Raw genomic sequence first — 25,731 nt, forward strand, 5'->3', positions numbered from 1 at the left:
TTTGTCCGTTGGTTTTATTTTATTTGTTATATTTGATTTTTGTATGCAATTTAGTGTGTTATTTTAATTATTTATATTTTAAATTATATAAATTTAAAAATTATATAAAGTTAATATTATGAAAGTATATAATTAAATTATTCAAAAGATTTCACTTAACCACCATATTTTGTATTACACATTAGTCGATTGGTTTGAACGATGAATAGAGTCAATAACCGTAAAGTAGCAGGTATTTAAGAACATAGGAAGTATAAGAATTATAATTTAATTAGTACTCCTATAAATTATGAGTATGGACTTTTTATTTTGAGATTATTTCACTAAACGGTCTCTCATAAGTCATAAGAGTAGCTAATTGGTTTGTTGGTTGATCAAAAAGTCTTTAAACAGTATTTGACAAATGAAGCTTATCCAAATAAAACATTAGTTTTCAAGCCAAAATGAAAATTGATAAAGTGTGAACAATTAGATTATGTTTCGTTTAGGACCAATTATATATGAATTATAGACCTATTAAACACGACATAAACAAATCTAGTTTTCAATTTGATTCGACCCGACCATTGACATGTAATTTTCATTCAAATTTATTTTATTTTAGTAATTTTTATTTAAAACTTATTTTTATGTTAGTTTTATTTAGATATCTTTTTAAGTTTTATAATATTAAAATTAAATTTCAAGTGACATGTAAAATATTCAATAGAAACATATTAATTTTTGAAGTCCTACTTGCCAGCTTAATATAACGAAGAGATTAATATTTTACCCATTAAAATATTTTTTTCATTATTTAAAAATTATAATCATTAGTTATTGTGGTATCTGCTTTTTTCAAGTTTTAGGATTTGGGTCATCATTCAATATTTAACACTTTAAACCTTTTATGTACTATTATTCTATGAACACTAATTTTCAAAATCTAACCCAAAAAATATAAAATGTGCTTTTTTTAAGATATTTATTTATGTCAATAAAAAGCTATTAGGAGTAGAAGCAATAAATCTTTGAGTGATTACGTCAAATCAAGTGATCTAATACGAATGAAATATTTTTTAAAATTGATTATTAAATTTAGACAAAAATAAAAAAAGGAGGAGCCATACAAATTTAACTTAAGATATTCAATAATTTATTTTTTCAAATTTTCTTTTGAAAATCAGTATTAAATTATAATTTATAGTGAGTGAGTCCACCAATCACCAATGGGTATAAACTTGGCAATAATTTCCTACACTGGTAAATCGTCCACCACTTACAAACCCAGTTTTGGCTTCTCAGCTGAACCTGAGCTCAGCTTCTGATACGTTCAGCCTCGGTTATGGCCTTGATCAAGATCAGAACTCCGGGAAAAAAATATAGAAAATCTTTGTAAACCACCAAATACACGCAAAATTCATTGCTACGCCTGTATTTAGCAGCTTAAAGATCGGTTTACTGAATACCGTAACAGCATAGCACCTTTAACATTCAAGGGATAAGACACTTCAGATTCAGAATGAATATATGAAGATTCAATTACACAGCAATACATTGCTTGATGATTGACTTGTAACTATGTAGAACAAAAGTACACAGATTTCCCTTTTCACTAGCTAATTCAAATTTCGAAGGTACATTCGATGAGTCCTACCCATATATCTAATATCTAGGCAAACTGTAGAAATCAAGAGCCCCAGTCCCGAAGAAAATCATCTTCAACACCACTAGGTGACGGAACATTAAACAATACACGTACAGAACAGAACGGCATACCAGAAACATATGTATATACTTTCTCTCCGATGCATAAACCAGCAATCGGGAAAATGCCCACTTCAGCCATTAGGGAGTTTTCGGTTCTCATATTAGATGCATGGCGTTATCAACTATCTAAAGACACGGCCTCGGTGTGAACCGAATTAGTACTCTCATCGGCTGCTGCACTTGGAAAAACTTCAGATTGCAAAGACGGAGAAATATTGTTGACATGTAACCATGTTAATTCCCATAAACTATCTCCACCGAGCGCGCTCCTCTGAGCAAGAACTCCCCTGTTTTTCATCTCTACAAGTATATTTTTCAGGAGTTCTAAAACTAGATCTTGGAGCTTCTCACTTCTCTTCCCTCGAATTTTGACCTTCGTGATTTTTTCCATCCGACTGAGAATGCCCAACCAAAGTTTGCAGAATGTAGTTAATTGGGAGAGTTCGGGGAGTAACTGCAAAAATACCTTCGAAAGAAGTTTGATAGCGATGGTAAGTGTCCCTTCCATGTTCCGATAATCCTTCTGGGAATGTCCCTGGGCAATTTCAAGCAAATCATCGAGCATTGTAAAAATTACCATATCAAAACATTGTAACCAAAGATTGTGAGCGAGGTGGACCTCATCCATTTCCGTCAAACACTTCTGCAAAGAAGAAACAGCATGGTTTCTGACTTCTTCTCTTTGGTCTAAACAAACTTTCCTTAGGGCCTGTACAAGTCTAAGCCACATCTCACCGATATCCTGAGACATCTTGACAACATCCTCCTCCACAGCTTGCTTAGTCTCACTAACCCACTTCACCAAACAACTCACGGAACCGGCCATAAGATCCAAAGCACGAATGGATCGATCAGATTGTCCAACTCGATCAGATTGTCCAACTCGAGACTCCGCAAATTGTCTAGCGGACTCTACACAGAGAATGAAATTTGAGGGCAACATGTGGGCCCCATCAGACATTATAAACACCAGAGCATCAAATCCTGATTCGGAAGCTTCTGGGTGTCGAGCTGTGACAGATAGAAGAGAAGTAATGGTGTGCCAACCCATTTGTGATCTGATGTGAGTGGCATTTGCTTTGACTAGCCGAGTCACCTCTTGGGTAATCTGCTCACAGTATGCATCAGCAACTCGAGCATCAAGCTTGAGGACCAACTTCAAAGACCTAAGAAGCTCATCAGCCAGGTTTTCTTTATAAGGGAGAAGCCGCTGGCAAATTCTAAGAAGCCCAAAGACAGCCTTCTCCACTAAGGCACAGGGCATGACAGTGGACTGCACAATATTTGCAATATGCTCGTAGACACCCTGCCAAAGAAGAACAATCCTATCCCGATTATTCAATGTGATTGCAATCAATAATTCAAGGCAGAACACTGCAGTGTCTTCATCTTCTGGTGAACCAGCTCCTTTCTGAGGTCTACCAGCAGCCCATATGAGTGCTTTCGCAAGCTGCAACAAGGATTCAGCTTGAAGAAACTTGCTCTCTGTAAAGATACCATCAATGTGACACTTCTGAATTGTCTGAAGTGTCCGCTGATGAGCAGCAAGTTGTTGCTCAGTAGGCTGTGACCTAGGCTCCTCTGTATCCAGAGACAACAATTGGCTGAATCGGCCCATCAACCCAGAAGACCTTCTAGGAGTACCCATAGATGGAAAATGAGATGCGGATAATGAGCTTGTAAGCGGCTTCCCTTGACCAAGATCGGAAGATAGCTCTGAGTCATCCGCAGCATCACTGGCCACACGAGCAGGAAGAAGACCAAGCTTGTGCAATCTCAAAATACAGTCCAGGATATTTCTCCATCCTGTGCGAATATAGTCACCATATCGATTAGCAATGGTAAAGACTGTAACAGTTGCCATCCTTGCTTTCATATCATCACCAAACACCAAAACAGGCTCTTCAACTGAAGATGGGTTCAAAAGGGTAGTGAATTTACAAAGAGAAACAACAAGATCATCAAGAACATCTTCAAGATGGTGGCAGGCTGATATCTTCGCTATAGCTAAGAAACCATCAATGCAAGTCCTATAGACTTCTTCATACTCGGCATTATCAAAAACCACAGAAATGGCAGCAATCGTTGGTCCAGACATTATAGCAAACATATCATGATCAAGATAGGCCCGAGAATCGGCCAAGATGTAAGGAGCGGTCTTCTTGCATTTGTGCAATAAATCAATCCATCGGCTTGGAGTCATCTCAGCAAAACCAGCACCTTGTTCAGGTGTCGTGCGAATTTCATTTTTGCAGATAGAATGATATAGCTCAGACAGAAACTCACGTGGAAGATCCTCACCGGCATTTATGCGGCGATTATTGCGGATGAAATCCTCTTCTGTCATTTTCTTCTTAACTTGTACATTGTGCAGATCAGTGTTGAGCATTATAAGGGAATATGACAGCACAAAGGCAGCATCTTTATTGGCCAAAATATGCGAAGTTTGCTCATAATATCTTTCTGAGAATGCCTCAAGCACCCTTTGGATCTTTTGTGCTTCTCCGGGAAGCCTAAAAGTCTCCAAAAAGAGTCTCAGAGCAGTATCCAGATTCATATCTTGGAAATCAAATGTCTGGGCAAACTCATGAAGAACTTGAACACAAAATTCATCATGGTTTCCGAGAAAGTCCCCCACAAGATTCTTATCCAACCCAGCTGTGTATCTGAAGAAGCAAGCCACACTCTGTGGATCAAGTTTCTCAGGCAACAAATGGGTTCCTTGAAGAAACTCCAACCCCTTTTTAGGATCTCGATTAAAGTGATCAGCACCAATCATTAGTCTTCTCTTGATATATTTCCTACGACGAACAAATGGAACCCAATGGTTGGGATCACTATAATTATCACACTTGACCATCCAAAATGGAGAATACTCTTCAAGACTCACAGGTGCCTGTTCTAAGCCAAGAGATCCATTGCCAATTCTTTCAGCCATCCCTTGAATAACTGCAATCAGCCCATCAAGAGCTAGAATGTGCATCGACGACAGTGGAGAATTTACAGGGAACGCACTCTTCGACAACAAGTTAGCGAGATCTTCAAACACATTGCTGCATGTTATGTCACAATCTAAATTAGCATACATCTCAACCATAAAAGTCTTTTGCCGGCAAAAATCAACAAGGGCCTCCATTGCAACCTCTTGCTGCTGGTAAGAGGCACCGTATCTGCTCTGTGCCAGTCTCAAGATCACACAGGAAAAGAAAGCCTCAAGTTGCAGTTTAAGCTCCATTCGCAAATGATGATATAAATTCAGAACTACACTACATACCATAGAAAGAATCAGTGGGCTTGGTGATAAACCATAAAGCATCAAATTGCGAAAGAGTTCATCCTGTATCAAATTGAGTAACCTGGGATGTCTGACAAAAGAAGCCCCACCTAACTCAATAGCTGAATTTATGAGACCCAAGGCGAATAGAGGTGCATCCTCATCAATTGCCAAGCCATTGGATCGACTGATTACACCTTGGTCAACAACATTTAACAAAGAACATAGAAATTGAAAGATCTCAAACATTGAGGGCACTCCATATGGTGCCATCGTCACATGCAAATCATATGCTCCTGAATCCTTCCCATTTCCAGTACTGTTTTCATCCACCACACCAGCACCCATACCCACAGAGACATTAGAGCTGTAATTAGCAGTGGGCAACTGAGCATCATCATATTCAGAGTTATTGCCATTATTGATCTGCCCAGATGAGAAACTGTATTCGTTACCAATGCCACCGATCTGTATCATATAGAAGAGTTTATTTAACGGCAGTTTCTTTGTATAGTAATAGTTACAAATTTACAACATAGCTATATTTAAGTATTTGATATTATTAGAAATAACCAACATGCCTCTCAAACAGGATCGTTGAAAATCTCAAGAGAAACCTTGTAGCAGGTCATATATAGAGGTCATAGGAATGAAATTTAGAGTAAATTTCCATGAGATGTACTATGTCATTCTCACGGTGATGAATTTGGATACTAATCTGAGACTTCTTTTGGAGACTTTCAAGCTTCTAAATCGATGAATGATTTTTAGTGTAGTTTAATACATGTAAGATGTTGTGCTCATGTAATTAACTTATCTTGCTGTTGTGATGGTGGTCAGCAGCTAGCAACTCACAATAACAGAAACAACAAAGAAAAGAGAAATAGAGTCAGAATTAAGAAGAATAGGAGAGCAGAAGGTGGAATGCTTGTATTATTCAATATAGAGAACAGAGTACTCCCTCGAGCTCTTCGAGTGGCTCGATAAATCCCACGGTACAAGGCCAATTCAGTACTACAAGCATAATCAAATCTATCCTCCCTTCCCTCAATATATAGCACGTACTACTTTCTAGAATGTAAAATAGTACAGCTCATCAAATATTGTAACAAACTAACAAACAACATCTTTTTGTAAAACCACCACAGTGAATGCATAACTGTTTTGTTATTTTGGATTCCTTCCTTCCTTCCTTGAGTATGTGTGCTTAATTATGGGCTTGGGCCTCTCATCCATGACACTTGCCAACATATTAAAAATTAACCGGTTTATTATATCCCATGAGAAATATAATTAAGTGGCGACTACGACAAGTAAGAGGAGGTACAAATAATTATTTGAGCAATATGGATTAAACAACGTATATTGGCTGTATATACTCCAACTCAATGAAGCTCGACCCATGATTTGTTAAAAAAGTTTATTAAATATTGTCTCGTCATGACACAATTATATTAAGAAGGTACATAACAAGATATAAAAATAAAAGGATGGGAACTTGTTATAGGTATACAAAAGATATTAGAAGCGTATGATCATGTTGCTAAGAATTTTTTCATATGTGTACGAACTTAACATCCACTTAGTAATAAGTAAATGCATTACTATTTTTTACCAGCTTATTAACCACAACAATGACGACACTAGTATATTCTTAAGGCCAATATTAAAGAGCATGATGGATAAATGAATGACGTATTTCACAGATTTTCCTATATTTATAGAACAACATCATTTTTAACCCAAGTCTTTAAGACAAAATCTATCGAAATTCATAGGCTATTATTATCATTGTGTAGGTTGTCTATAAAGTGACGTGGATAATTATGTTGGAAATTGTAGGCAACTTTTAGGAGAACTTTGTGACATCTATATAATTGTGTATAACACTAACCACGATATGTCTAGGCGTGCTAGCGTTTTAGTACATCCCACTAGATTTCATCTTGTCATGGCTAACATAATTCGTAAATATGACAGTTTTATAGGCCTTCTTCAAGCTCATCCTCTTCACATGAAGAAATAGATAATTATCATTGGCATTATTTTGAAATTTTACCACATTATTTTAATATTTAAGAATGGTGGAAAGAAAAAACGATAAAATTACAATATTATCGGGAATTGTAAAAGATAGACCCAAACAGGAATTGGCCCAACCCGAACTGTGGCCATCACTATAACCATCTAATACACCGGATGGGAATGAGTTTTGTAAAGAAAAAACTGATTGGAAGAAAACAAGTATAATTACAAACCTGGTCAAGTATTTTCTTAGCAAATTTAAACTAAATTCTCATTACGATTACCACCTTTTAATGTCAATAGCCAAACGGGGTGTTAGGGTTATTCGTGATCTAAAAGAATCTTTTCTAATCAACTACTAAACCAGAAATTGCTGTTGACATGATTCAAAACTACAAAACAAATCAAAATAAACAGAAAACAAAATCAAATCAAAAGTACACTTAAAATCCAGAGACAAGGACAAATAAGAAAGGCTATACCTCTGCCTGCATTGAACTTCCATTGTTTACAGAATTCTCCGTACTCTCAACATCAACTTGAGGAAGATGCAAAAAGATACACCTCACGAGCTCACGCATCGTGTGGGCAGCCATGGTTTGTAGCAATTCACCTTTGGTAGTAGCTTGATGAACAATTCTAAAACAAGTATTAAACACAGTACATACATGCTGATTACCCAATACAACAGATGCTTTACTCTTCATACAAGCCAGCAAAACCTGAAGAATTTTGGTCAATACCACTTCTTCTGAAGCAGGATCTGTAACCTCAAATCGACAACTCGTAACAGAATCAACAACCAAATGCATAGCATCTTCAATATTTGTAGTATTCAGATCAAGAACACCATCAAGAGTCAAGATCTTATAAACAGATGATAAAGCAACACTTGTAATAGGGGCACCAGTTTCATCTGACCTAATTACATCCAAAAATGGCTGCAAATACAAAACTGGGTTGATATTACACCATTGTTGCTGTTGCCACATAAAAACTTGTTTTCGCAACGATTTCATTGATTGAATAAGAGAATGTTGATCAAATTGATCTTCCCCAGATGACATAAATCTACCACCCCACCTCACATTTCTTCTCATAATTGCTAAAACAGCACCAATTTCTGAATTAATCATACATGATAAAGCAGCTTTGTTAGATGATGAACTTAATTCTTCAGATTCTTCAGGTTCTTCTTTAATGGCTTTTATGCCAGATTGAAGATTTAGACGACGACCCATTTTCATAAACGCAATTTTGTCAAAAACCCAGAATTTCTCGGCGAATTTCCACTGGTAAAATCTGAAATAAACATCAAGAAGGGAAATCCCCAAGTCAACTTACAGTAAATCAATTACAATGTGAGCTGAAAACAGTGTGTAAATAATAATATCGAAGTATAATAAGAATATTTACTTCTCTTGTCTAGGGTTTCGACAATTTCTTGAGTAGAATTGGGGTTCTTGATAACTATGATGGGAAGAACAAGATTCCCCTCATTGTGATCGAGATATTTTGTCAACGGATCGTCTTGATGCAGAATCGGTATTCCAAAAAGTCTCTAAACCCAGGTAGATCAGTGAAATTTTATTAAATCTTGTTTATTTGAAGGATTATGCAAACCATAATAATTACTCTACTTCTCTCTCTCTTGCCCATCTTTGCTTTTTTTTTTTTTTTTTAGTGTTTTTGCATCAAGTTGTGTGTGAATATTGTAAATTATACGAAAGTTTTTTTTTTTTTAATTTTACGTTGAGTTTTTGGCTTTTTTACAAATATTTTTCTAAAGTTGCGTAATGATCATGAGCTTTTAACTTTTTTAAGTGGTAAAAGAATATTTTTTGGTTTAATTAAGTATTTATATCGACTAAATTTCAAAATATGTGGTCAATTAGGATGATAACGAGGTTTTTGTTTTTTAAAAAAATATCATTACGTTTGGGGTAAAAAATAGTATAAAGTTAACAAAAAAACTTTTTTTTTTGTAAACCACATGGAAACCTGAAAGGTCAAGGTTACCACGTAGATTGAAAAAAATGTTGATTTACCACGTGGAAAAGCCAAAAATTTAAGGCTACTATATGGAATTTCCTTTTTTTATATAAATAATAATTATTAAAAATGAATGGAAAGGGGAGCAACCGAGCAAGAAAGAGGAAAGAAACAACTCGTCTTATATGAGACGGATCCATATAAGTATTTTACTTTTGTTATCAATTACATTATAAGTAATTACTTTAACACATCAAATATACATTGATCACGCCAGTAGCATCTCATTTAAGAATTAGTGGGAAAGAAATTTACTACTATGTGAATTTTGTTTTTATCTAGAAGCCTATATCCAATTTACCCTAATATTTATTTTACTATCATTTTAAGGTGAATTATAAAAAAATTTACCTTTAAATGATATGTAAAATAAATATCTGATAAATATAAGCAATTAAAAAAATAAATTATGAATTAATTTTAAAATTTTAAAATAGTTTATTTAGTTGATAAAAAACAAAAACTTAGAAAATTAGTACTCAAAGAACAAAGAATACAGTCTAAATTGGACAAAAAAATCATTTTTAAAAGGTCTTCGAATCTCAAAAAAGTCCGTTGAGCGCCGCGCGTCTATGTCATAATAGATCCGAGCACTTGCCCTAGATCGACTTTCAGATCATAATTGCTCTAGTAAATAACTAAAAAAAATAGAGAGATGGGAGATACTAAGATAAGCTTCAGAAAATTTAACTCCCAAAATAAACGTTTTTGGGTCCAAGCCTACGGTTAGGGTTTGTTTGATGTTACTAACAGCGAACAAGAGAAATAAATTTACCACGACTTTTTTTGTTGTTATTTACAACAAATAAAAGAAAGAACATACTTAACGAGTATCTTTTGTGTCACCTGTTTAATTTAGCGGGCGGGTATTACCCTTCCAAATTTTTAAAAAATTCAAAGTTATTATCAAGTCAGTTGTTTTGCGAGTTGGATGGGTCGAACCTGTTAGTAAACAAGTCTAATTTAGACCACTTTGTTCAGCCATCCGTCCATGCCTATAGACTTAGGCCTTGTACATACTTGACCCACTCGATTGGTGACCATTTAAGTCCATCAAAACCAAATTACAAAAAGCATGTTTGGGGTAACATTTTTGTAGGCCAAGTACCAAATTACTATGTGTTAGAGGTGATTTCACTCACTCAATAAGTTTTGTGCTTCGGAATAAGTTGAACATGGGCATGCAGCTAGGTGTTCGAATGAGCATTCGCTTGATGGAACACTTGGTGACAAAATTTATTGTCTTGTTTTCGAGCAGCTGTAAACATTGAGGAACACATCATGTCCTTTTGGAAATATTTTTTTACTTATTCGATGGTCTATATAAGAGGCCAATATCATTATTAGGTTATAGTGTGGTGGCTAGTGCAAAGAGAGAAATACAGTTTTGTGAAAGAGGGGGTATTTGAACCCAACAATGGTAAGAACAAATGTAGAATTTGGTGAAAAACAAAGTGTAACAATAAAGACAACAAACACACAAGTTTATCAGGTATCTTGGATACCTCTCCCTCAACAAATGTTTACTTTCATAATAAATTCAATAATACATCAATGACTAAACTCTCATACTTGAGAACAATCTCTCAAGCCATATATCTCACAAAGGAGATCTCACAATACTAAGATATAGAAGAACGCTCTCAAGTTTCTTACAATATAGTAGTCCTCTCACAGTATGTTTATGTGCGTTGTGATGATTGATTCTAAGAATGATGTACCCTTATATAGAGACTTATACATTATTCTAGAATCCTCACTTAACTCACCATCAATAACACATTAACAACCAACATTTAACATAGTAATAAACTCTATAATAATGCATGACAATAAAACCATATTAAAGCTCACCATTATTTCTAGTTTTAATTGCCTCTTAAATACACCATTAAGTGACACATTAATTCTCTCATAAATTAGCAATTAATTATATATTTCATTGCCTTTTCTTGCACCCTTAATGTTGCTCTCAACATGATGTGCCTTCTTTTGAGTAACTGAGTCACTACTATCACACATAGGTAATTTGACACTTGTACTGACATTTTGAGAACATAATATGTCATTTTTGCATTAGAGTGAAAACATCATTAAAGAAGTGATCTTTTGAGCTATGGTGAGTGAATTATTGTGAGCGGTAATTTAATAATGTATTGTTATATCTTTAATGAAATACTATAATACTTCAATTTAAGGAGAGGGGTAAGACATCGTTAAATCATTATTAGGTTCTTGTTTCTCAATTGATCAATGCTCTGTTGTTTTACCTTCATTTTCAACATTATCTTTCTCTACAAATTAATGAGCTATATTTCAAGTCTTCACTATCTTAATCATCGTTTTATCGTAGAATTTTAATTCGCACAACTTATTAAATATATCTGAATATTTAACAATTACAATTATCAAGCTATTATCATGATTAGTTACTTATAGTATTATTTAAACCGTAAATATCCACGTACGCAGTTAAACTACCTCACGTCGAACACGGCCTTCAGTGTGATAAATAACTCGTCGGTGCTAATTCTTGCCTCCTCGTTTCCTCCCTCTTTCCCTCTCCCATCATTTCAAACACCCTACCACCTTCATTTCTTCCTTCACTCCTCTAAATCTTTATTCATTCACTAAATATTCCATTCCCACTAACCCAAATGTTCCATTAACTTCAATCTTCAATTTACCATTACTAGTTTACTACCTTCTCATCTCATTTTCTTCTCCCTCTTCAAATCCCTCAATTCAATCATGGGTTTCACGGCCCAAAAGAGGCCCACCGCAGTCTCCACCAACGGCACTCTTCCAACCACAACCTCTTCCTCCACTTCAAGCCGTCTTCGTGGGCCCCACGGCCGCCAAATCGCTAAAACAATGAACAACATTAAGATTACCATTCTATGTGGCTTTGTAACCATTTTGGTTCTTCGAGGCACCATAGGGTTGAATCTTGGAAATACCCAATTTGATGCGGAGAAGCAGCATCTAGAAGAAGAAGCTAGACGGGTGATCGCTGAGATTCGATCCGATGGCGCTGAACCAGATGATGAACCTGTTTTTAATCCCAATACCACATTCACTTTTGGGCCAAAGATTGTGAATTGGGATCAACAAAGGAAAGTATGGCTTGAATTGAATAAAGGCTACCCGAATTATGTAAATGGGAAACCTCGGATGCTGTTGGTAAGTGGGTCTCCTCCTAATCCTTGTGATAACCCAATTGGGGATCATTATTTGCTCAAGAGTATCAAGAATAAAATTGATTATTGTAGGCTTCATGGGATTGAAATTGTGTATAATATGGCTCATTTAGATAAGGACCTTTCTGGGTATTGGTCTAAATTGCCTTTGATTCGTCGCCTGATGTTGTCTCACCCTGAAATTGAGTGGATTTGGTGGATGGATAGTGATGCTTTGTTTACTGATATGGTTTTTGAGATTCCTGTTAAAAAGTATGAGAATTTTAATTTGGTTATTCATGGATACCCTGATTTGTTGTATGAGAAAAAGTCTTGGATTGCTTTGAATACTGGAAGTGTTTTGTTTAGGAATTGTCAATGGACTTTGGACTTGTTTGATACTTGGGCTCCTATGGGTCCTAAAGGTCCTACTAGGGATGAAGCAGGTCGGATAGTGACCGAGTTTCTGAGTGGAAGACCTGCATTTGAAGCTGATGATCAGTCTGCTTTGATTTACCTGTTGATCTCTCAAAAGGATGTTTGGATGGACAAAGTGTTTGTAGAGAACTCATATTATCTGCACGGGTTTTGGACCGGATTGGTGGATAGGTACGAAGAGATGTTGGAGAAGTACCACCCGGGTTTGGGTGATGAAAGGTGGCCATTTGTGACCCATTTTGTGGGTTGTAAGCCTTGTGGGAGTTACGCAGACTATCCTGCTGAGAGGTGTTTGAAGAGTATGGAGAGAGCTTTCAATTTTGCTGATAATCAGGTGTTGAAGTTGTATGGTTTTAGACATAGGGGTTTGTTGAGTCCGAATATAAAGAGGATGAGGAACGAGTCTACTACGCCGCTGGTGTATGTAGATCAGTATGATGCCCGCCATGGCGGATCAAAGTCATGATATACTAGATTTGTTCAAGGGTAGTGTAAGTTATCCTTATTGGGTTCGGCTGATTGTAACATGATTAGAGTGATCATGCGCGAGTTTCTTCTTTTCTGTTTTGTGTGTTAAACTCACCAAATTGTGCAGGATTCAAAGAAGCCCCTGACAGAGAAGAAAAGAGGAGGAAATTTTTATGCATACAGTTCAAATTATGTTCTCCATCTTGGATGTGGAATGGAATATACATGGTTTTGACGAGAAACAAAAATGTGTTGAGTTTCTCGTTCTTTATACAGATTGTATTCATACATTAATGAAGTAAACTGTCAATTTGTCACACAATTCTGTTGTTTGTTGTTAGTACTTGTTATGAAAGGAATTTATGACTTTATATGAGATGGTTTTTAAACCATGGAGCCAATGATACTTTTACAAACTTTGTAACCATGCTTTGCGAGTTATTCTGTGCTATCGCTTCATGTTTCTGTATGGGCTAATCTAGGTGGTGTCCTACTGGTATTTGTTTCTGTCGCCAGCAGTTCGACAGAATCGTCTTTTATAAGGACGATCACTAAGTCGCTGTTTGCTATAAGACTTCCCATTGACTGCAATGTTTCCGATGGATGCATTTTTATTCACTGAGATCTCTTTTACAAAGGAAAACATTATGTGATTCTAACTTTCTACGATGAGCATGAAATCAGCCATCACGCTTAGAAGCACAGTGCAAAAATGCGGTAAGGTAGCAACTGCAGTAGCACACGGTGATGCAGTTATTAGAATGCCAAATATCATCTGGAAGCACAAAACACAGTTTTATACACCTCTACGCAGGAATTTCGGTTAGTTTACTTACAACACGGCCAATGCAACTTCGTTTTTGCAATATGCTTAGAAGTCTTTGTACCATGACTTCGATTAGTTCTCCTAGTCCTAATTGTATTTTACTCTTTGTTTTCCATAGCTAAATGTCTTTTGCCCTTATGTTTCATAGAATTTTACAAGCAACACTTCTGTTTTTCAGAATGGCTAGAAGATTGTATAGAAATGTAAAGCAGCAGAAAGGTAATACTTCAAAATAACAGCTTTAGTTTCATTTTCTCTACTTGAAGTCTATGGCCTTCTGAATCTGCAGTATCATTGATGAAAATCCAGTATAGAAGCCGATATACAATAAATACATACAGAAATACTTTCTCCGTTTCACTATATTTGCTATATTTGACTTTTTACGCAATCTAATGTGTTATTTTGATCATTTATATATTGAACTTTGCACATCTAAAAATTATAAAATATTTATATGAAAGTATGCGATTAGACGATTTAAACAAGATGCCATATAGCTATATTTCTTCTTACACATTAGTCGCAATATATAAAATAAACTTGAATAAAGAATAGCGTCAATAACCGTAATGTAGCAAGTATTTCAGAACGGAGGAAGTAATTATTACTCAATAGAGAGTATACTGCTATTTGGATCTACTACATGTTTTTATTTATTATTTCCTGCTAAATTCAGTTATATAATTGGACTGTTTCTGGAGTAGATCTGCAAAAACAATGCTGTATAAGTTGTATAATGAACATTTCTGCTTCTGTCTATATTCTCAAGACCGGAACCTTCCTTCGTGCTGACAAAATCTCGTTCATATGAGCTATCTGATGCATAAGCTGGCTGATTCTCTACAGTAATCAATTCAGTGTCAGTTAACACATAGCATGTTTCAGTGTAATAAAACTGTGAACATCACAAATTACAAATTACCTGGTCTTTCTCTCTTAACAGATGCAAAATGCGTTTCCGCCACTGTAGAATCTTCACATAGAGAAGTAATGCTACAATCGTCATTGCTGAAGCCGGAACAATGTAAGAAAACCTGCTACTGCTGCAAAGGAAAACCCGATACATTCTTCTTCCAAGCGTATACATTCCGGTTCCAATTCTATTCATCATAACAAAAAGCGTCGAATCTGATGATTGTATGGACAGATCCTTCAGGGGACTTACTTCTGAGCACGCAGATGATAATGGTGATTGTGTTGAAGACATAATTCGAGGTGAATAACAATATTCTTCATCTTCAACTAGAGGTAAGTCTTCATGCTCGCTTGGTGGGAAAACGGAAGAGCCATCATCATAGAAGTTGTCTCGTATTATCAGTTCGTATTCAAGTCGCTGCTGTCGGGGTGGAGGCGATGACGGTTGGTGATTAAACGGATTTTCGATTTCTACCCAGTCCTTAGATTCTTCAGAAATGTCTGAACTGACCATTTCTTGTTTTTGCAGTAATGAAACAGGGTCTATTATCAAGGGTTTTTGTACATTTTGTTTGGTTTGTGGATAGGGTAGATATTTTGTATTGCCTGTAATGAAAGATGATTCACAAAATTTAGATAGCCTTTTTTCCCTGTGTAAAAGGTTTGACTAGGATGTCAATAGCCAAGGAAGATTCAAGACAACTGAAAAGAGCATGCTGCCAGATTTTGCTTTAGTCCCTTAATGAGTCTTGTGCAAAAATCTTGTATTATCATGTATCTAAAATATCTTTGATGACTGCTGTCACTCTCTGCGTGTCATTTTTTTGGGTCCTTCCCCTTATCCTGAAAAAATCTGGCAAATTCATTTGCAAAGCTCCTATCATGTAATTTGATGTCTTGCTCATGTTCTAGAGTAGATCTGAATAGTAGGACGGATCGACTCGTTGGGACATAGGCTTGGTTATATATCTAATGGGTCGGGTTGTGATTTGATTTTTTATAATGGGTCGTTAGCGGGTCAATCATAGGTCAAAAATATACTTGTTTTTTAAATTGGGTCTAAAACATATTGATTACTGGTAAAGAAAATAGAAGTCCACTTGTGATTAGGGGTGGATAGACTAAAGCAATGTTGTCAACTGGCATCATTCAAATTTTATATTTGATTAGATCGTATACCTATGAATATCATTATGTATGAGAACTAGTTAAATTGGTAGAAGTTTTTGGATGCTACAAGTGGTTACAACACTAATTTGAGTTTGAACCTTAGCATGTCCTATATTTTGTATTTTTTCATGAGTGTTTAAAACAATTGAACCCATGTTTGTAATTATACCAAATAGCTATGAATACTACTATGTATGAGTATAAGTTGAATTGGTTGAAGTTTTTTCGATGTGACAACACTGATCTGAGTTCGAATCTTAGTATGTTGAATATTTTTTATTTTTTCAAAGTGCTCAAAACAATTGAACCCTGATTTTTAACTACTACATCAACTCATAAAACATAAAATGAATTTTATCCCATTTATATAAGGAAAATTTACTTTTAAAAATCCAACCTTTAGGTGATTATCTTTTAAAAATTCTAATTTTTAATTATTTTTGAAAAATTCCACCTTTCACTTGGATTTGCTTCTAAAGGACAAAATGACCTCCAACCTATTTAACAGGTTAAGATCTATTTTTTTTTTCCAAATTAACAAAACTAAGAAAAAAAAATAAAAAGAAAAAAAATATTCATTCTACCTCCCCACCACCTTACCCCCTCTCCATGCTAACATCCACTCCATTAACATCGGTGAAACCACCACCCCACTCCCCTCCATATCTGACGTCGACAAACCAAAAACCACCACTTCCCACCTTCCCATTCCTCTAGCCAGATCTGTTAATGAACTTTAACGTCACAATTATTATCGATAATTTGGAGTTTACTTTTAACAAAACATTCTCATCTTTAATTTCTACTTATTTGTTGTGGATTGGTATTGTAATGTTGACTATTTAAGTTTTGAAAGTAATCTTCATTGTACTATTGGATTGAATTAGTATTTGTGTTGAATTAGAGTGTTTGAATTTCAATTTTTGTTGCTTATTTAACTGTTGATCTCACATAAGGTTAATTAATCCGGTTTTATTTTGTTGTTTTTGGAACAAAAAAGTCTCAATTGTAATGTGTGAATCATCCTTGGGTGTTTTGATAGGGGTGGGTTGTTGCAGACTCAAAAAGGGTGCGGGTGACAATTTAAAGATAGCAACTATTGAGGTAGTTGTGGGTGAGGGTTTGGCGGCGGCAGTATGGCTGGATGAGCAGTGGTGGTGGCCCTACTTTGTGGAGGGAACAACATTAAAGGTTTCAAGGGTATGTCGCAATGGAGTCATGGAGCCATGGAAGTGATGCTGAAGAAAGGTAGATGAAAGGCAATTTTTTAGGTTTTCAATTTTTTTAGTTATATTTTTCTAATTACAAAAAAATATAAGGAGCAACCACAATAAGACACATGGTAAATTATTTATTTTTCTTTTACTTTTTGAAATTAACCTGTTATAATAGGTGGTAAAAACTAATAAGTCCTTTATGAAAATGCGTGTGAAAGGTGGGATTTTTCTAAAATAATTGAGATTTTTAAAAAATAACCACCTAAAGATTGGATTTTTTAAAATAAATTTTCCTTTATATAATCATACTAAATAGTAAATAAATTAACACTACACATATGGGTACATATCCGAATGATTATAGAGAACTGGGAAGAGCTTCAATTGGCTTGTTGAGAGTAGAAACAGTCAAACTTGGAGCTTCTCTAGCCATCCTATTAGAGTGGCACTAGCATCCATTCAAGTTTTGTGTGTAAGGAGATTATGGGTTGTTCCTCTTACGAGCGAGTTCACGAGCCATCTCTCGCATTTCCTCTGGTGATGGAGGCCTTGGTCCCTCGGGTGGATACACCACATAAGAACGCTAAACACGGTTAAAAACAGGGTACAGATGTTTAGAACTCAAACACAAAAGAGAGTTGACTCACATTACAATTTACACAATGCAATACATATTAATACAAAAACTGAATTTCAATCTTCACTTTCCGCTTAGGTTTTCCATAAGCAAGTCATGTTCAAATTTAAATAGAAGAGGAATGAACGAAGGGAAAAAGCTTTGTTTACTCGGTGGGTAAACAACCCACCTAAGGTATTATTGAGAATATAAAGATCATAAACATTTATTACTCACCAACTACCTATCAAACGTATATTTAATTATTTGTCAACTAATCATCAATTGCCACCTCATGTGGGTAAATTACCCGGTGGGTAGATGTAGCTAAGCTTCAAACGAAGATCAATTAGGGTCTTCTTAATTACTAATCATGAAAGATTATACTATTTAACTGTTTCCTTAATCAATGTGTCCAACTGCACATATCCAACAAATAGAACACTGGACATCATCAAACTATGTTAACATGAATAATGACCAATCAACCCTTGAGTTCAAGAGGGGTGCAAGCATAACAATCTAAACAAAGGATAGAGGAAATGGTAATACTGCTTCCTTAGTATGAATCAATTCTGCACGTATTCCATAGTCACTAATGAACAGTATATACTATACAAGTTAAGAATGAGAATATCCCCCACCCCCACCACCCAATCCCGCGTAAAATGAAACAAAGCAAATTTCAAAAACTTAAAAGACACACGTTTAAAACACCTTGGTGCATTGAGCACCTTAGTGCCAAAAAACGCTTTTAAGACACCAGGTGAACTGCAATCTAATGGGAGGCTCAACAGAAGGTGCACCTCATCTCAGGCGCACAATTTTTAAAAATTGAAAAAACTGAAAATACTACATGTTTTTGGCTGCACTTTTCTTCCAAAAGCACATAAAGTAGCGCCTCACAACTCACATTTTTGAAACCAAGAGGGAATTAGAGTAGAAAACACTCGCAGACAGCACTGTGGAGTGTGGACTAGGGGATGCCTGTCTGAAAGTGTGGCCTTGTGGGCATATGATTCTAGGTCAAATTTATCTCAAGGAGAAGTGTGGATTAATTACAAGAGCCTCATAACTCATAAGAGTTTTGTATCACTAATATTATATGTGTGTGTTTTGTAGGGGAAAGAATGCCGTAGGGGGCTCCCCAGCCAGACCCCACCTAGCATGATGCTGTATTCTATTGAATTGAGACCAAAGTAATTCTCTTTTTGGCCAAACTGTAATAATTGTCAAAGAAGGCGAGAAGAAAGAGAGAATGTTACTATACTACATTTGGTGACAACACACAATATGACAATAGATGAAACCGTAGGGCAAAAACAAGGCCGCATACCATCTTAAACTATTCTTTATCACAACCGAAAAATCAGTGCACTCAGTTAAAGTAATTATCATAACCGAAAAAAGCAGCCAAATACATCAGAAACTCTTCAACATATCCAAACAGAAAGCTTACAAAAGAAGAAAGCTGAATATCGGAACTCTTTTGATGCGTATGGCTCACAAAATTCACACAGATCCTAAACTCTAGAGCTAGAAAGATCGGACGTTTGAAACAAAAGAAACAGATTAAAAAATGAAAACAAGTTACAAGGGTTAACCAATAACTTTTCCCTATGAGCTAAGGCAGCTTAAAGTGGTAAATGGATAAATCAACCAAGTAGACACTTGAATTCAAACGTCCAAGTTGACAAAAGAGAAAACAGCAGAAGCAGAGTGTCTACAACTTCAAGCTACCAATAGGGCGAATCACCAACAATAAACGAACTATAATCAACCTAGTAGCTTAATTAACTAGGAACTAGTTTGTGGGCAAACAGAAATGATATAAGAGAAGGATAAATAAACAAGAACCAATAGTTTTACTATTTTCACTACTGCAGTAGCAAAGAGTAATTTACACTAGTGCATTTGTGTTCTTTTGATTCTGGTAGCAAACTAGCTGGACTCCAAGAGAGACCATGCCTGTGTCATAAAAAGGCAATGATAGCTTCACTTACACTTGACGAACAAAGGGGGCGTAAAAGGACTAATAATGAAATCAATATGGAAGGTAATATGGAAGGTAGGATTCTAACCTACCAGTCTACCACCAAGTAGTTAATAGTTTGCAACTAAGCTACCAATGAATAGCAGGAAACTCAATCTCATAGTATTAAATTCTGGTTCTCAGATCATGACCAATCTGAGCTTGAAGCTTCCTGGTGTGGTACAAAGTGAAAATCTTCCCAAACATGCAAACCACAGTCCCATACAGCCCATAAACTGGGCTTAGAATTGAACTTATTACGGCCCGTTTGGTAATCGGTATTAAATGGTGGGAATAGTAATGGAAAGTTAGTGTAATTTTGGTGAGAATGTCTCTTGACAATTTTAATGGCCATTATACTCCTTCAACAATCTCATTTTCTTCGCAAATAGGTAGTAATGGAAAACTGTGAAGAAATTTTCTGTATGATCAAAGTTCCATTATCATAGGAACGACATGATACAAATAATGAAAATTTACACTACAAATCATTCTCATTTCCATTATTTAGTACCGTTTACCAAATGGGCCACTAGTGTATTACATAACTAATTGAGCTTATACGTACGAATAAGGTGAAAGAAACAACTATTGATTATAGATTAAGTATTGAACGGAAAAGGGTGAGTGTGGTTTTGGGGATGTGCCGTGAAGGGGCTATTAGTTGCTATTACCCTCATTTTTCTGGTGGGTAACTATGCTCCAAATTGAGGGTCAAAATCCCTCTTGCTTTCACATTCGCCCTCTTCTCCATACTAACTATCATTACAATTTCCCCTTTATCACCCTCTCAAATCCCTTATAATCATCTCTTTTTTGGTTATTTCCTAATTATATTGAGTAATTGACGGGACTGTCTTAGGGCAAAATTCCTTCAAGAGATTCAATTAAAGGGAAGTTTTGTATACAGAATCAAAGAAAACCCAGCAATTGAAATTGAAATACAAGCATGAGGTATACCAAATTGAAAGATGTCGAATTTGGAAGATCAAAGAGATATATATAGATAGAGAGAAAAAGAGAAACATACACCGCCCATGAATTTCTGGAGATTCTTGGTGTTGTTGGCGAAAGCATAAATGAGAACAATTGGCACAGTGACATAGATGGCGAACTTCCCCACTTCCAAAAAACCCTTCCCTGCACCTAGCGATGACATTTTCACACCACTTAATTTCTGAAACTCAAAATTTTTAAAACTTGTTGAAATTTTTGCCCAGAGTAGTACTAATCGGTTGTGGAAAGAGAAATCTGCCGATCACTCGTTAATGATAATTAGGTGGCTCCCTTGCCAATTGCCATTTTTCAAAATTAGAGGACAAAATGTTGAGCACTTAATATGTTGGATGATCGGGTCTTGTCTGAATTGGAGCGCATTGTTACCTGTTGAGCTCTTGGCTCACTTCACAAAGGAATAACGTTCACATGCGCCACTCGACATGCTCTAGTGTGTTCTACTCTTGTTTTAGTGTGGAACAACTCTTTAGTTAATGATAACCTTATGTGCACGATGCTTTGTTATTTCATGTTCGATGCTTGGGAGCTTAAATGCCACCCGTGATAGCGTGCCATTTTTTTAATCGGGTCGATTTTGTCTGCCCTTCCTGTCCAAGTAGTTTGATTTATATCCTAAGGGAGATTTGTGAGACAACGAATACGTCTTGCAATGGAGGAATTATTTTAACATCGCTTGTGTATTTGTCTTCTTGTGGGGCTTGTTAACTAACATGTAATCCAATTAGGTTACTTGTTGCCTCTTTAATTATCGTATGCCGCCAAAGATGAGAGTCCATTAATCGGATCATGGCATGAAAAAACATCGATATTCATAGATTTAGTCTGACATAGCAACATAGTGCATCCTCACTCATCGCTTGCTGCATATACATCGAAGACGAGCATCTACACTCTAACTCTTGTGCATCCATTTGCATTGAACTCGCCTTCAGCCTCCACCATAACGAGTCACACATCAATGTCAATTTTGTTGTCACTTCATCGTCACTTGATGTCGTATGAGAGTTTAAGGTCTCTTTACCACCTACGATTAATTTAAGTAAAAGAGATCAGAGGAGACTTCATATTTGTTTAGAGCATGTATAATGGTCTAATTTTTTTTGTTCTTTTATATCCTCTTAACTCCTCATCCCAATATACTCACATCTTTTAAAAAAGAGGATAACACTTTATTTTCTCTGCAGAGAGGAGTGATTTGGTTAACTTTTTTGTTTTCCAAGACAAATGTACATGGTTAGTAATTTTTTTTTTCTTTTTTTTACCCAATTGTATTTTGACAAGTGTCATGTATTTATTGGCTTGTATTTTTGGTGTATGTTTTACCTAGAAAAACTACTCATATAATAATATATAAAAATTGGCAAATCAAAAAAAAAATATCAATAGTTCAGATTTTTTTTTTCTCTATAAAATGAACCCAAATTTGCATATTTTACATTCACATCAAATTTTGTCATTTTCTCTCACTAGATATAATTAGTATAATAATAATTATGAATCCGAATAACCTAAATCATGGAAATTTTAATTTTTCTAGTTATCCAAACTCTCAAAATGACTCAAATGTTGGCTCTTTTGATCCAAATATCCTCAATAATCCTCAATTTCAAGCTGCTTTACAGTGGTTTGAACATCAACTGAGACCAGTTAATCAAAGTTACACCCCTTTAAATCAAAATGTCCCACTTTTTACTCGGTTTCAACAATCTTTTAATTAATATCCTTCATCGTTTCCCGTTTCTGATCATTTAACTCAACAAATGGATCAATCTCCAAGGGGGGAGGATTCTTATAATGGTACTCCGACTTCGGGAATGAGGGAAACAAGACATCTCGAAGAAATACATGAGAAAGATGTTGAAGTGGTCCCTCAACAAGTCTTTACCACGGCTAAAAAGACAACTACAGCCCGAACGACTGGTGATCGAGCAAGTTGGAGCATACCTAAAGATAAAGCAATTGTTTTGAGCTACATTAATGTGGGAGAAGACATAAAACGAAACATTAACACTAGAAAGGTTGGCTTATGGAATGATATAGTTAAATATTATGAGGAAGCACGGTAAGAGAACCCCAATGAGATATGTGAAAGGTCACAAAAGTTCATGCAACTACGTTAAGATCACATCAACTCTACAGTTTCGAGATGGGTGGATATTTATGGGTATAAGCTACGCCACAAAAAGTGTGGAGACTCAACTTTGAATGTTGAAAATCATGCGTATGTAGCTTTCCAAAAAGCAAATAAAAATAAGTCATTCCAATTGATGCATTGTTTTGAAATTATGAGAATATTTCCTAAATGGAACCCTGAAATATTTCAACCCCCTTCTGAAAGTGAAGGAAGTAAAAAAATTATCCCCTGATACACCATACGAGGAAGGGGTGGATTGGGTGCTACACCAACTAGACCTGATGGGATAAAGAAGACAAAGCGTAAGGGTAAAGAAGCTGCTACCTCTTCAATGTCATCTGTAAACCTTGAATCTTTTAATTCTTCTTTTCTAGAAGTCTCAACCCTTAGGATATATCTAGGAGAGTGCATGCTTAACGTGATAAATGAACGAGGCGAAGAAAGAAGAAAGCAGAAGGAGGATGCGACAAAAATGAGGATGTTAAGTGTGTTAATGGCTAAACCTATGCTTGATGATGTTGAAGCGGAGATGTATCGAAAGTGGAGAGAGGAGTTCAACAATAAGTTTCTTTGAGCTTAAAACGACTAATGAGTCAATGTAATATTTATTTTAATTATGTTAAGTAGTTAGTGTAATATTTCTTTTAATTATGTATGCCTGTTAGTAATTTCAATAGTATCTTATCTTCTGAACATAATAATGTCACTTCAAAAATCTTATCTTCTGAACCCAATATTGTCACTGCAAGAATCTTATCTTTTGAACTGAATAATGTCACTACAAGAATCTTATCTTCTACATTACCTTATCCCTAGATTTCGAAAAGTGTGCATTTCAAAATCTTATCTTTTAACATATCTTATCCTAGATTTTGAAAAGTGTGGATTTTAAAATCTTATCTTCAAACATTATATGATTGCATTATTGAAGTACATTGCCTATAAATTGTACACTTTTATTCATATACCGTCACATCATAAAACTTTTTTACTACATCATAAAATTATATTATTAATAATGGAATTGAACTATGATTCCAGTTCTTCAAGTCCAAGGGAGGATGAACTTAACGAGTATTTGTTAATGGATTTTATCGAAGAAAATCGTGAACTTCAAGCAGTAAAGGATGCAATAAGATACTTTGTTAATTCCACTGCAGAAAGAGATAGAAGTCATGGTCTACGTCAGCGAAAAAAGAGAAGTTACGCTCTTAGAGATTGAGAATCGGCAAATGAACGTTTAGTTGCTAATTACTTTTGTAACCAACCATTATATGATGAGCGCCAATTTCGGCATAGGTTTCGCATGAGAAAACACGTATTCATTTGCATTGTGGATACCTTAAGTGTCCATGAACGTTTCTTCCAGCAACATCCAGATGCATGTAAGCGACAAGGTGTTACAGCTCTTCAAAAGTGCACAGCAGCTATAAGAATGTTACCATATGGATGTGCAGCTGATCAAATCGACGAGTATTTGAAATTGGTGCTGCTACATCCAAGGAGTGTCTTGCTCATTTTGTTGATGGTGTGATAGCACAATTTTCAGCCACTTACCTTCGGAAGCCGACACTTGACGATCTCCAAAGTCTACGCAGAGAAGGGGAAGATAGAGACTTTCCTGGTATGATTGGAAGCACTGACTGCATGCATTAAAAATGGAAAAATTATCCCGCTAGTTAGAAGGAAAATCTAGAACGGCGACTGTAATTTTGAAAGTCGTTGCTTCAAGGGATTTATTGATTTGGCATGCTTTTTTTGGTACACCTGGTTCTTGCAACGACATCAATGTACTCCAACACTCTCCTAGTTTTGATACTATTCTTAATGGTCGAGCTCCACAAGTACAATTCAATGTAAACGAAAATACCTACAATAAAGGGTATTAGCTAACTGATGGTATTTATCCCAAATGGGAAACCTTTATTGATGGCATAACTGCTCCTCAAACCCATAAATAAAGGTTGTTCACTCAAAACCAAGAAAGTGCACGAAAGAATGTTGAACGTGCCTTTGGTGTACTACAAGCTCGATTTGCAATTATTCAAAAACCAGCTTTGGCATGGAGTGCGACTATGTTATGGAAGATCATGATGGCATGTATTATTATCCATAATATGATTGTAGAAGACGAGCGCAACACTTACACAAATTATAAAGACCCCCAAGAGTTCTCCCAAGAACAATCTGAAAATGTACCGGGATCTTCAAGCGGTAATGCTATAACATTTTCTGTCACGCCAGGGCGATATGACGAACACAACTTTGTGACACTATTAGCTACAAGAGAAGAGATTCGTGATAGACAAGCACATTTTTCTTTGAAGAATGATTTGATCGACCACTTATGGCATAAGTTCGAAAGCTCGTACTCTGACTAATCGGTATTTTAAAATCTCTACGTCATTCAATTTCATGGCATGTTTCCTAATTTCGTTTTAAAATTTTAATGTTTTTGTCAATTTTTTATATCTTGTTTGATAATATCTTTTAGTGTCTTAATTTATTATTAATTATCGTTACATTTTATTATTGATAACCAATTGATAATGTCAATTTTTCATTTATTGTTTATAATTAGTAATTAATTAATTATCGATATATTTTATAATTGAC

At 35.6% G+C, this 25,731-nt stretch overlaps 5 protein-coding genes across 5 annotated transcripts; 2 read left to right on the forward strand and 3 right to left on the reverse strand.

Moving 5' to 3' along the window:
- Positions 1-1,353: 1,353 nt before the first annotated feature.
- On the reverse strand, positions 1,354-8,730 carry LOC130809130 (ARF guanine-nucleotide exchange factor GNOM). The gene is made up of 3 exons (XM_057674772.1): positions 8,465-8,730; positions 7,531-8,350; positions 1,354-5,491 (listed from the first exon to the last, which is right to left on the reverse strand). Exons 2-3 carry the CDS (start codon positions 8,293-8,295, stop codon positions 1,868-1,870), a joined length of 4,389 nt encoding a protein of 1,462 aa, XP_057530755.1. The 5' UTR covers positions 8,296-8,350; positions 8,465-8,730; the 3' UTR covers positions 1,354-1,867.
- Positions 8,731-11,631: 2,901 nt separating this feature from the next.
- LOC130809131 (probable xyloglucan 6-xylosyltransferase 3) lies at positions 11,632-13,504 on the forward strand. Its single transcript, XM_057674773.1, has one exon. The coding sequence runs from the start codon at positions 11,852-11,854 to the stop codon at positions 13,181-13,183; it is 1,332 nt and encodes a 443-aa protein (XP_057530756.1). The 5' UTR covers positions 11,632-11,851; the 3' UTR covers positions 13,184-13,504.
- A 1,045-nt stretch (positions 13,505-14,549) lies between these two features.
- On the reverse strand, positions 14,550-15,443 carry LOC130809132 (uncharacterized). Its single transcript, XM_057674774.1, has 2 exons — positions 14,937-15,443; positions 14,550-14,854 (listed from the first exon to the last, which is right to left on the reverse strand). The coding sequence occupies exons 1-2, from the start codon at positions 15,441-15,443 to the stop codon at positions 14,771-14,773; spliced, it is 591 nt and encodes a 196-aa protein (XP_057530757.1). The 3' UTR covers positions 14,550-14,770.
- Positions 15,444-16,339: 896 nt separating this feature from the next.
- LOC130809133 (uncharacterized) lies at positions 16,340-21,528 on the reverse strand. The gene is made up of 2 exons (XM_057674775.1): positions 20,995-21,528; positions 16,340-17,899 (listed from the first exon to the last, which is right to left on the reverse strand). The coding sequence occupies exons 1-2, from the start codon at positions 21,121-21,123 to the stop codon at positions 17,798-17,800; spliced, it is 231 nt and encodes a 76-aa protein (XP_057530758.1). The 5' UTR covers positions 21,124-21,528; the 3' UTR covers positions 16,340-17,797.
- A 2,605-nt stretch (positions 21,529-24,133) lies between these two features.
- Positions 24,134-25,496, forward strand: LOC130808561 (uncharacterized). Its single transcript, XM_057674020.1, has 5 exons — positions 24,134-24,299; positions 24,360-24,601; positions 24,665-24,739; positions 24,795-24,997; positions 25,079-25,496. Exons 1-5 carry the CDS (start codon positions 24,134-24,136, stop codon positions 25,494-25,496), a joined length of 1,104 nt encoding a protein of 367 aa, XP_057530003.1.
- The last annotated feature ends 235 nt before the right edge of the window (positions 25,497-25,731 follow it).

Source organism: Amaranthus tricolor, chromosome 3 (assembly GCF_026212465.1).
Source record: "Amaranthus tricolor cultivar Red isolate AtriRed21 chromosome 3, ASM2621246v1, whole genome shotgun sequence".
In the NCBI taxonomy this organism is placed as follows: domain Eukaryota; kingdom Viridiplantae; phylum Streptophyta; class Magnoliopsida; order Caryophyllales; family Amaranthaceae; genus Amaranthus; species Amaranthus tricolor.

Coding starts and splice junctions, on each gene's coding strand:
- LOC130809130 (XM_057674772.1), bottom strand. CDS start 8,295: ATGAAAATGGGTCGTCGTCTAAATCTTCAATCTGGCATAAAAGCCATT. Junction 5,492..7,530: donor GAAGTTCAATGCAGGCAGAG/GTATAGCCTTTC, acceptor TATATGATACAG/ATCGGTGGCATTGGTAACGA.
- LOC130809131 (XM_057674773.1), top strand. CDS start 11,852: ATGGGTTTCACGGCCCAAAAGAGGCCCACCGCAGTCTCCACCAACGGC.
- LOC130809132 (XM_057674774.1), bottom strand. CDS start 15,443: ATGGTCAGTTCAGACATTTCTGAAGAATCTAAGGACTGGGTAGAAATC. Junction 14,855..14,936: donor TGTTAAGAGAGAAAGACCAG/GTAATTTGTAAT, acceptor TGATTACTGTAG/AGAATCAGCCAGCTTATGCA.
- LOC130809133 (XM_057674775.1), bottom strand. CDS start 21,123: ATGTCATCGCTAGGTGCAGGGAAGGGTTTTTTGGAAGTGGGGAAGTTC. Junction 17,900..20,994: donor TCCAGAAATTCATGGGCGGT/GTATGTTTCTCT, acceptor AACCGTGTTTAG/CGTTCTTATGTGGTGTATCC.
- LOC130808561 (XM_057674020.1), top strand. CDS start 24,134: ATGGAATTGAACTATGATTCCAGTTCTTCAAGTCCAAGGGAGGATGAA. Junction 24,740..24,794: donor GGAAGATAGAGACTTTCCTG/GTATGATTGGAA, acceptor TTATCCCGCTAG/TTAGAAGGAAAATCTAGAAC. Junction 24,998..25,078: donor GAAAATACCTACAATAAAGG/GTATTAGCTAAC, acceptor CCATAAATAAAG/GTTGTTCACTCAAAACCAAG.